Source organism: Grammomys surdaster, unplaced genomic scaffold, assembly GCF_004785775.1.
Source record: "Grammomys surdaster isolate TR1022 unplaced genomic scaffold, NIH_TR_1.0 1055, whole genome shotgun sequence".
Lineage (NCBI taxonomy): Eukaryota > Metazoa > Chordata > Mammalia > Rodentia > Muridae > Grammomys > Grammomys surdaster.
In genome coordinates, this window is record NW_021605474.1 from 286,416 (window position 1) to 298,084 (window position 11,669).

Genomic DNA, 11,669 nt, shown 5'->3' on the forward strand with positions numbered 1-11,669 from the left:
TCCGGCTCGCTCATTGGCTCAGGAGGGAGTGGGCGGGGCCAGACGACTCTCCTTAAAGGCGCAGGGAGGCGCGCAGAGCACCAGAAGCTCTCAGCTGCTCAGACAGGACCGGTCTCTGGTTCCACTCGGAGAGAAGAGAAGCCAAGAGAAGCGGAGCGAGCGGCGCGTTCCCGACCCTCGGCCGAGACCAGCCTCTCTCAGAGCGTCCCCAGCGCGGAGCGCAGCCTTCCCAAGAGCGTCCCCAACGCAGAGCGCAGCCTTCCAGAAGCAGAGCGCGGCGCCATGGCCAAGAACACGGCGATCGGCATCGACCTGGGCACCACCTACTCGTGCGTGGGCGTGTTCCAGCACGGCAAGGTGGAGATCATCGCCAACGACCAGGGCAACCGCACGACCCCCAGCTACGTGGCCTTCACCGACACCGAGCGGCTCATCGGAGACGCCGCCAAGAACCAGGTGGCGCTGAACCCGCAGAACACCGTGTTCGACGCGAAGCGGCTGATCGGCCGCAAGTTCGGCGACGCGGTGGTGCAGTCGGACATGAAGCACTGGCCCTTCCAGGTGGTGAACGACGGCGACAAGCCCAAGGTGCAGGTGAGCTACAAGGGCGAGAGCCGGTCGTTCTTCCCGGAGGAGATCTCGTCCATGGTGCTGACGAAGATGAAGGAGATCGCCGAGGCGTACCTGGGCCACCCGGTGACCAACGCGGTGATCACGGTGCCCGCCTACTTCAACGACTCTCAGCGGCAGGCCACCAAGGACGCGGGCGTGATCGCGGGCCTGAACGTGCTGCGGATCATCAACGAGCCCACGGCGGCCGCCATCGCCTACGGGCTGGACCGGTCGGGCAAGGGCGAGCGCAACGTGCTCATCTTCGACCTGGGGGGCGGCACGTTCGACGTGTCCATCCTGACGATCGACGACGGCATCTTTGAGGTGAAGGCCACGGCAGGCGACACGCACCTGGGCGGGGAGGACTTCGACAACCGGCTGGTGAGCCACTTCGTGGAGGAGTTCAAGAGGAAGCACAAGAAGGACATCAGCCAGAACAAGCGCGCGGTGAGGCGGCTGCGCACGGCGTGCGAGAGGGCCAAGAGGACGCTGTCGTCCAGCACCCAGGCCAGCCTGGAGATCGACTCTCTGTTCGAGGGCATCGACTTCTACACGTCCATCACGCGGGCGCGGTTCGAGGAGCTGTGCTCGGACCTGTTCCGCGGCACGCTGGAGCCCGTGGAGAAGGCCCTGCGCGACGCCAAGCTGGACAAGGCGCAGATCCACGACCTGGTGCTGGTGGGCGGCTCGACGCGCATCCCCAAGGTGCAGAAGCTGCTGCAGGACTTCTTCAACGGGCGCGACCTGAACAAGAGCATCAACCCGGACGAGGCGGTGGCCTACGGGGCGGCGGTGCAGGCGGCCATCCTGATGGGGGACAAGTCTGAGAACGTGCAGGACCTGCTGCTGCTGGACGTGGCGCCGCTGTCGCTGGGCCTGGAGACGGCGGGCGGCGTGATGACGGCGCTCATCAAGCGCAACTCCACCATCCCCACCAAGCAGACGCAGATCTTCACCACCTACTCGGACAACCAGCCCGGGGTGCTGATCCAGGTGTACGAGGGCGAGAGGGCCATGACGCGCGACAACAACCTGCTGGGGCGCTTCGAGCTCAGCGGCATCCCGCCGGCGCCCCGGGGCGTGCCCCAGATCGAGGTGACCTTCGACATCGACGCCAACGGCATCCTGAACGTCACGGCCACCGACAAGAGCACCGGCAAGGCCAACAAGATCACCATCACCAACGACAAGGGTCGCCTGAGCAAGGAGGAGATCGAGCGCATGGTGCAGGAGGCCGAGCGCTACAAGGCCGAGGACGAGGTGCAGCGCGAGAGGGTGGCTGCCAAGAACGCGCTCGAGTCCTACGCCTTCAACATGAAGAGCACCGTGGAGGACGAGGGTCTCAAGGGCAAGATCAGCGAGGCTGACAAGAAGAAGGTGCTGGACAAGTGCCAGGAGGTCATCTCCTGGCTGGACTCCAACACGCTGGCGGAGAAGGAGGAGTTCGAGCACAAGCGTGAGGACCTGGAGCGGGTGTGCAGCCCCGTCGTCAGAGGGCTGTACCAGGGTGCGGGTGCTGCCGGGGCTGGGGGCTTCGGGGCCCAGGCTCCCAAGGGAGGAGCTGGGTCAGGGCCCACCATCGAGGAGGTGGATTAGAGGCCCCTCCTGGCTCTCCCGGTGTTGTCTAGGAGACAGACTGGTGGCTTTGATGGCTGCTGTTGCAGGACTGTTGTGAAGTTTAGTCCTCTCCGGAGTTCATTTTAAAGTTACAGCCTTTTATCAGGTAATTCATTTGACTGTTAAATTTTGTATGCTTGTGTTTTTTTATATTCAAATTAACGTTGTGGGCTGTTCTGTGCACTGTATCAGGGGATTTTGTTCTTAAAGCTAAAGTTGGATAAAGTCTGAAGAGTTTTTGGGATTCTGTATCAGTGTTCCAGTGGCCTGGGAAGACAGTCTTGCTGCCCAGTTCCCTTTCAGGACAGTCATCTCTTAAGACAAACTGTCTTTCAGAAGCTTCTTTGTAGTGTGTACTACATAACTTTACTCTTTGGTACTGGTAACTTTTGTTATCCGCTTGTGCATGTTACAGTTTTGTAGTGTAACCAGCGTGTTCTGTGCATTTAATCTAAGGAGGGTAAAGATGGTGTTTCCTTCCTGCAAACACGTCTGCACTGCCCCCCCCCCATGTACCTTTTTTTCTTTGCATCACTACATACTAAAAATCTTTTACAACTGAAATATTCAAAATAAAGTGTTACAAGTACATTTTGTTGGTTTCTATGTTGGGAGAGCTAATGGATTCTGGGCTTATGTGGATTTCTTAGTTTTGTGATAACTGGAGAAGGGATTGGGGATTTTTTGTTAGAAGTGTGGATTTTCAGTGCAGTTATGCAGACAGTCGAGGTATTCACTTTGAGGGTAGGGCTCCTTCCTGGTAAAAAGCAGGGTGGAGCTGTAGTTTGGGGTCAGTGAAGAGGGACTCTTAGGTCTATGACATCAGCTCTCCCTTACCCCTCAGGGGCTGAATCCAGAACAGGGTTTCCTGACCCTTGGAGAAGCCTCTTGGAGTCAAATGACACTTTCACAAGGGTTGCCTAAGGCACTTAAAATTACAGGGTTATTGTTTGGTTGTGTTTTTTTTGTTTTTGTTTTTTTTTTTTTTTTGGTTTTTGTTTGTTTGTTTGTTTTTCAAGACAGGGTTTCTCTTTGTAGCCCTGGCCTAGAACTCACTCTGTGATCAGGCTGGCCTTGAACTCAGAAATTTGCCTGCCTCTGCCTCCCAAGTGCTGGGATTAAAGGCGTGTGCCACCACTGCCCAGCTAGGCGGGGTTTCTCTGTGTGGCCCTGGTTGTCCTGGAACTCACCATGTAGTCCAGGCTGGCCTCTAAACTCAGAAATTTGCCTCTCTACCTCCCAAGGGTTGGGATTAAAGGTCTGTGCCACTACTGCCTGTCTAAGATTACCGTTATGAAGTAGCAACACAAATTATTTCTCATGGTTGGGGGTCACCACAACATGAGGAACTTAAGGGTCATGACCTTAGGAAGTCTGGGACCCACTGCTCCAGAGCCTTGAGCTTTGTCCCCCAGCCTCGGAGCTCTCTTTTTTAATGGCTTTGTTTTCTGAGACAGTGTCTCCCTGTGTAGTCCTGGCTGGCCATAACCTCTGATCCATATGCCTTTCCCAAACCTGGCTTCCTCATGACTTTTTAAGATCTCTTACAGGGTTTCCCAGGCTACACTTATGCTTTCTCTGTAGCTCAGCCTGGCTTTGACCTCTTTGAACTTGCCATTTCCAGTCCATACCTGTGAGCCCACTACCTGAGATTATGTACTTGTGACCAGACACCATGTCTGGATATCTCTTTCTTTTTGGTGGGGCAGGCTGTGTGTGTATGTATGTGTGTGTGTATGTGTGCCTGTGTGCCTGTGTGTTTGAGAGAGAGAGACAGACTGAGAGACAAAGACAGTCTTTCCATGCAGCTCTGGCTGGCCTGAAAAGGATTAGACCATGCTGTTCTCCTGTACCTGCCTCTCCAATGGTGGGATTATGGGCACAGAATACTTCACCCACTCACTTTCCCCCCACAATCCCCATCCCTCTTCAGGCAGTAGGCCTGGGGATGTATCGGACCACTTACCATGTCCAAGGCTTGAATAAGCAGGCAGAAAGCATGGAAAACGGCTGCTTTTGATCCATGGGTCTTCACTCTAGTGAGGTAATGCCAGCCTTTGAGAGCCTTTGAGTGTAGGCCACCAGAGACTGCTTGCTTAGTATGCACGAGGCCCTCAAAGCAAGCCCCAGCTCTGTGGAGAATGAATCAATTAGGTGGCTAAGGTGTAGACCACATGTAATTCTAGCATCTCCAAACAGAAACTTTAAGGCCATCCTAGGGAAAAGCAGTCTTCAACAATAGTTTAACAATAGTTTAATAGAGGCCAAGGCAATTATGCTTTTTTAATTCCTCATTAGAGAAGTGGTCAATTCCTAAGCCATTTTTGACTGTTAGAAGTCATTTCTGGCTGGGAAGCAGTGCCACACGCCTTTAATCCCAGCACTTGGGAGGCAGAGGCAGGCAGATTTCTGAGTTCAGGGCCAGCCTGGTCTACAGTGTGAGTTCCAGGACAGCCAGGGCTACACAGAGAAACTGTGTCTCGAAACAAACAAACAAACAAACAAACAAACAAGTCATTTCTGGCCTGTACATGCACACAGTTTGGAACCAAAAAGAGTCTCTTCCTATAACTCTCCCAGGGGGAACTTGGGTCTCTAGGAACTAAGAAACTTATCAAATACATAATTACTATAAGAGTCTTAGATTTTCAAAAATTTGTTATGTTCTGAGGCACCATCTTAACCGTGTGGCCCTGGAAGGCCTTGAACTCATAGAGATCTACCTGCTTCGATCTTGAGAGCTGGGATTCAAATTGTGCCTCACTGCTTCCTGGCTAAAATGTATTTAAAACGGAGATACAGTCTCACATGTATAATTTCAGCATTTAAGAAAACGCAGCAGTAGTGTTGACTGTTGTACAGAATTGCTATCTCAATAAAACTACCAAGGGGGCTGGAGCAGTGGCTCACTGATCAGGAGCACTTTCTGATCTTTCTGAGGACCTGGGTTCAGTTCCCAGCACCTATCACCAGGTGGCTTACAACTTGCTGTAACACACACAGACACAAATAATATCAAATTAAAAATATGTATTAGGGGGCTGGAGAGATGGCTCAGCGGTTAAGAGCACCTACTGCTCTTTCAATGGTCCTGAGTTCAATTCCCAGCAACCACATGGTGGCTCACAACCATCTGTAATGGGGTCTGATGTCCTTTTCTGGTCTGCAGACAGCTATAGTGTACTTATATAAATAATAACAAATAAATAATATAAAAAAATTTCTTAAAAGCTGGCCAGTGGTGTTGTACGCCTTTAATCCCAGCACTCAGGAGGCAAAGTCAAGTAGATATCTGTGAGTTTGAGGCCAGCCTAGTCTACAGAGCAAGTTCCAGGAAAGCCTGGTTTACACAGAGAAACCACCCCCCTCAAAATCTTTTTTTTAAATGACAAAAGTATCCCAACATGGTAGTGTGTCACGCCTGTAATTCTAGGCATAGATGGAATCCATCTTAGACTATATATTAGCCAGGTGTGTGTGTGTGTGTGTGTGTGGCTTTTTTCCCCTTTAAATAGAATTATAGGGGCTGGTGATATGGCTCATCAGTTAAGAGCACTGGCTGCTTTTCCTAGGTCCTGAGTTCAATTCCCAGCAACCAAATGCTCATGACCATGTATAACGAAATCTGATGCCCTCTTCTGGCACGCAGCTGTACATGCAGCAGAGCGTTCATTTAAAAAAAACACAACATTTTTTTTAAATGGAGAGCAGAAGCTGTGGTGCAAATTCAGATTTTCCTGTCAGGGAGAGGCAATATGAGTCCTCTGGAGTACACTCGATCCAAACATGAGTACAGAATCCCTAAAACCACAAGCCTTTAAGAGACCACAGAGCGAACCTACCCTGCAGGGCCTCCAGGGTCTTTACCCAACCTTGGCCGTTTAGGATGCCTGATTCCTTTTTTTGTTTTTGTTTTTTTTTTTTGTTTGGTAGTTTATCAAATTGTCGTCATATACACGATTCTCTACCCAGGACAGTGAGAAACATAATGCTTCTTCGTTCCCTTCGCATTCGTGAGCGCGATCAAGCCAGGCATATGCGTAGACGACTATGTCCCTCAGGACCCCCGGCCTGGCGCGAGTATAAATGACGGAGGCGGGCGGCCGCCGGTCTCTTTGTGCGCCTGCCCGTGCGGTTTGTGCTTCTTCTTCTTCTTCCCATCGCCGCTCTCCCCCGGTCTCTGCGGGCCCTGTGACCTCCGGAGGGCAAGGCCCGGGTCTTCCTCGTGTGGCAGGTATGCTGGGGTCCTGTGGGGAGGTCTCTGCGGTGTGGGGCCGGGTGTGATGACCCACATTTACAGACTAGAGTTTCTGATGTCTACGTGACGCCATCCCTTGTAACTGACCCAGCCCGTGGTGAGGGCTGCTGGCCGGCGTCTCTCGGACCCGTGCTCACTCAGTGATCTCTTCCAGGTTCCTGATCCTCGCCCGCAGGACCCGGCAGCACAATGGTAAGCCGGCGGTGCGAGTGGTGGGCGGTGTGATGAGGGGTCGACCTCGGGGAAAGGACAGTAATGATGACTTCTGGTGATTCTGAGTGTCTCGCTGACGCCATCACCGCAGCGCGCTGACCGTCCCCGGGTCCAGAGTCTGCAGTAACGTGGGTTTTGAGTTTTCGTGGTCTGGAGATCTTCATGATTTGTTTCTGTGTCTTCTATTAGGGGTTTGAGGACACGCCCTTGTTGCCCACGCATGAAGAAAGGTTAGTATTAAGACCCAAAAAGCCTTAAGTTCTTTTAAGACTGCTTTCTCTGGTCTTATGAGTCTGGCATGCTTGTCCCTTGCTTGACTTTTTTAAGGACAAGGGTTGGAGACAGTTTCACCATGTAGCCCGGGCTGTCCTGATCTCAGTGCAGCACCACGGCCCGGGCCTTGCTTTGTCCTTAAGGTCAGGCCGGCCTTATCCAATCTCTAGGCAAGTCACCATGCTGCCCGTGTTCTGTTTTTAGATCGAAACAACTAATCTTCCTAACTCTTAAAATGATGGCGGCCAGGCTTAATCCACGAGTCACCTACATGATTTCCTTGTTCTTTTAACTTTTGTATGCAACTAGAAGTTATTCCGCAACAGTGGTTCTCAGCATTCTTGATGCTGCAAACCTTTAAAACCTTCCTCCTGTTGTGATGTTCCCAACTACAAAAATTACTTTTGCTTCCTTATTTTTTGGGGGGGGGGTTCGAGACAGGGTTTCTCTGTGTAGCCCTGGCTATCCTGGAACTCACTCTGTAGGCCAGGCTGGCCTCGAACTCAGAAATCCGCCTGTCTCTGCCTCCCAGAGAATATACAGGCCGTCCTATTTGGGACCCCTGTATAAGGCTCCCTTGGTGTTCAGAGCCACTGTTCTAAACCATGCTTTTTGGTATTTAAACAGGCTCTCAAAATCCTTAGCCCTGGCTCCAGCCACCTTTTTGTTGTTGTTGTTGTTGTTACAGGTTTAAACAGTTACATTTATAGATCACCAGTAGGGACACTGGATACCACACCCTTGTGTATCTCTCAGATTAACTTTCTCTGGGTGCTGCCCTTGACTCAGGTCTCCCTAAATTGAGAGTGATGATTTCACAGACTAGAGTCTCTGACACTGCCCTTGATGTCAACTATAAATCTGACTCATTTTGGGGAACCTGAATCCTTACTCTCCTTCCTTGAGGGAACCCGGTGTTCTAGCACTGGCTCAATTGAGGTAATTATCCTGTTCCTGCGTCTCGTTAATTTGTGCCCATCTTAACTCCAGGGTAAGCGCTGAAGGCTGCCTGGGGAACCAATCCCTTCACCTAGATGTGGGCTAACCTTCCCTCCCAGACTATGGTGGAGTTCCTTGAAGTGAACAGGATGATGTAGTCATCTCATTGTCTAAAGAGAGCCAGCTCCTGTCCTGCCTGCAGTGAAGGTGAGTTGTGGTTAGCTCACTTTATAGTAAACCATGACTACTAAGGACAGCCTGGGGGAGGGGTTGAAGGGTTTGGTTTGTCTTAGTCACCCGGCCCTGTAAAGTTAACAAGCACAGTGGACTTTCATGGTTAGCAGGTTGTAATCCTGACCTTGTTAAACTATGCTGATTTTAGAACATATAAACCAGCTTCCTGTTTATACTGTTTTGTTGTGTGGTCCTAAAATGCATTCTTTTTTTTTTTTTTTTTTTTTTTTTTTTGGTTTTTCAAGACAGGGTTTCTCTGTGTAGTTCTGGCTGTCCTGGAACTCACTTGGTAGACCAGGCTGGCCTCGAACTCAGAAATCCGCCTGCCTCTGCCTCCCAAGTGCTGGGATTAAAGGCGTGCGCCACCACCGCCCGGCTCTAAAATGCATTCTTAATTTTCAGGGCTTTGCTGCTACTCACCCTGACAAGCTTTTTACTGCATCATTGCCACCTCCCTGAACATGAGAAGGGTGCAAGCCATGTGTGCTGGACGTGGTGGCAGCTGTCTATTCAAGTATGCTCAGTCTGAACCAGAGCCTCTGAACATGAATATTAGACAATGTAATAAGGGCTTATCTCGCCCAGAAATTTATATAATGGCTTGGAAATGCAGTTTCCAGAAAGATCCTAATAAAATACTTTTTTAAAGTACTTTTGTGTCACTTTGTGGGTGGTATGAAAAGAAAATATAAGCTGTAACACAGTTGTCTGTTACCACCTGCCTATGTACATTAGATGCCCAGGAGCTAAGATCTTCTGGAGGATCATGTGTCATTTCATGTCTGGTTTGGGATCCCTTAGGAATCCCCTCCCCTATGCATGTGCACTAAGCTCCTGCTCCGCAGAGGTAAGAACATCAGGTCCCCTGGACATTTAGATCTGGAGACCCCATCAGTAAACATCCCAAGTGTGCCTGCCTGCTGAGGTCAGAGACCTCCAGCTTCTAGGAAGACTGGGTATGGTTGCTCAAGAGTGATTGCTTATACTGGAAGCTAACCACATGGCACATAACCTGCAACCTTGCACTTGGGAGGTAGTGGCAGAAGCATCAGAGGTCACTCCTGCATAGATGGGTTCCCAGCAGTGTGAGCGCACTTGACATGGGAAGACAAGATTTAAAAGCTGTAGTGAGTAGTTAATTGAATGGCCACACAAGTTGAAAGGGATGGGAGTAGTTAATCCTAATTATATGGGTAATTTATACTGGTATGAAACTTACAAAGAAGTTATAATGGATTTTTTTCTTTTTAAGATAGTCTGCAGTAGGGCTGGAGAGATGGCTCAGCGGTTAAGAGCACTGACTGCTCTGGCAGAGGTCCTGAGTTCAAATCCCAGCAACCACATGGTGGCTCACAACCATCCGTAATGAGATTGGATGCCCTCTTCTGGTGTGTCTGAAGACAGCTACAGTGTACTCAAAATAAAAAATAAATCTTTAAAAAAAAAAAAAAGATAGTCTGCAGTAGGCCCAGCAGTGATGGGCACACCTTTAATCCCAGCACTTGGACTTGGGAGACAGGCAGAGAGCTCTTATGTTTGAGGCCAGTCTAATAAGTTCTAGGACAGCCAGGGCTACACATTGAAACTCTCTGGGAGGCTGGGGGGGGGGGGCAGGGGAGATGGTGTGCAACTTGGGGAGAAAGGAGTTTGAGGACAGCCTGAACTGTGAACACTTGTCTCAAAAAGGTGTGTCTGGCCGGGCAGTGGTGGCGCACGCCTTTAATCCCAGCACTTGGGAGGCAGAGGCAGGCGGATTTCTGAGTTCGAGAGTTCGAGGCTAGCTTGGTCTACAGAGTTGAGTTCCAGGACAGCCAGGGCTACACAGAGAAACCCTGCCTCGAAAAAACCAAAACAAACAAAAAAGTGTGTCTGGCTCAGTATCCAACACCAGGTAACAGGCATGGTAATGCGTGCCTGGAACCCCGCACTTGGGAAGTCAAGGCTGGAGGAGCAGGAGCTCCACAACTGTGGCCGGTGTGGGACACTGCCCAGCACCCTGGAACACTCTTAGCACTGAGTCCCTCTATCAGGAAAGCTGGGTTGTGTGTATCCGTCCCCCCCCACTCCCCTCTGCCTCACCTCCATTCTCCTTAATCACCGGATTGGCTTCTTCTCTTTGAAGCTGTCCCACCAACCGGGAAGGAACACGGTAAATATTAGCAAAAGTACAATAAGGGCTGGGGATGCAGTCTGCCAGTAATATTTGCACCCAGCCTGATGACCTGAATTTGATTGCCAGAATCCACTTGATAGACTTCTGACTGTATACACGCACGCACACTAAATAACTTAAAATCATTCAGCTTTAAAAGAATGTTTTAGCTGGGTGAAGAAGCACATCTTCAGGGCTGCATATTGAGACCCGGTCTCAAAACAAGAAGGAAAAAACAAAAAAAAAAAATGTTTTTATGTGTATGGACAATTTGTCTACATGTGGTCACATGTATGCAAATCCCACAGAGGCCAGAAGGGGGCGTCGGATCCTCTGGGACTGGATTTATATTATAGACAGTGCTGTCATCTGGAAGAAGAGCAGTGCATGCATGCATACATGCTTTGTTTGTTTGTTTGTTTGTTTGTTTGTTTAGACAGGATCTTATGCTGTAGGCTGGCCCTGAAAGGAACTGTTTAACAAGACAGGCCTTGAAGTCACAGAGATCTCTGCCTCTAAAGGGTTTTCAAACTGTACCCTGCCAAAACTTTGAACTTACTCTGATGGGTGTGTGCACTGTATATAACCTCTTAGAATACGTAACTGGGGATACCATATCTTGGGGATAAGGACGATTATGATTCTGGTGGTGCCAGGTGGTGGTGGCACACGCCTTTAATCCCAACACTCAGGAAGTAAAGGCTGGCAGATCTCTGAATTTGAGGCCAACCTGGTCTACAGAACGAGTTCCAGGACAGCCAGGGCTACATAAAGTGACCCTATCTTGAAAAACACAAAACAAAAAGATTCTGAAGAGGGCCTAGAGAGATGGCTCAGTAATTAGGAGTACTGGTTGCTCTTACAGAGGACCCAGGCTTGGTTCCCAGCTCTTAACTGATGGCTTACAACAATCCATTACTCCGGTTGCAGGGGATCCAAGCCCTTCTCCTGGCTGCTGTGGCACCAGAAATACATGTGGTGCACAGACACACAGGCAAAATACATGAATTTTTAAAAAAAAACTTTAAAAAAGTAGAAAAAAGTTTGTAAAGGCATACAGGATACTTAGTTAACTTTGACCACCTTGGTCACTATGTTACACTCCCCTCAGATATAGGCAAGTATGAGCATACTTCTTACTCTCACAGAAAGTCAGGTATGATATGTAACTAACACACACACACACACACACACACACACAAATATATACAAAAGGTTGAGCATATAGACTAGGTATTAGTGACAGTCTGCCCAGACAGTCACTTACAAAGCCTATTCAGTACCTCACCTGCCTTCCCCTAACCATTGGCATCTCTTCTTCATGGTCAATCATTCCTGTAAATGGTCAACTATTCACTTATCCAAAGGTCT

At 49.9% G+C, this 11,669-nt stretch overlaps 1 protein-coding gene, 1 long non-coding RNA gene and 2 other non-coding genes across 4 annotated transcripts; all 4 read left to right on the forward strand.

The window, feature by feature from the left end:
* The first annotated feature begins 95 nt into the window (after positions 1 to 95).
* Positions 96 to 2,820, forward strand: LOC114634655 (heat shock 70 kDa protein 1A-like). The gene has a single exon (XM_028783247.1). The coding sequence runs from the start codon at positions 283 to 285 to the stop codon at positions 2,206 to 2,208; it is 1,926 nt and encodes a 641-aa protein (XP_028639080.1). The 5' UTR covers positions 96 to 282; the 3' UTR covers positions 2,209 to 2,820.
* Positions 2,821 to 6,348: 3,528 nt separating this feature from the next.
* Positions 6,349 to 8,797, forward strand: LOC114634681. Its single transcript, XR_003713365.1, has 5 exons — positions 6,349 to 6,463; positions 6,642 to 6,679; positions 6,890 to 6,930; positions 7,964 to 8,119; positions 8,549 to 8,797. It is a non-coding gene; the product is annotated as an uncharacterized LOC114634681 (long non-coding RNA).
* LOC114634700 lies at positions 6,739 to 6,801 on the forward strand. The gene has a single exon (XR_003713371.1). It is a non-coding gene; the product is annotated as a small nucleolar RNA SNORD48 (small nucleolar RNA).
* Positions 7,776 to 7,841, forward strand: LOC114634699. The gene has a single exon (XR_003713370.1). It is a non-coding gene; the product is annotated as a small nucleolar RNA SNORD52 (small nucleolar RNA).
* Positions 8,798 to 11,669: the final 2,872 nt, after the last annotated feature.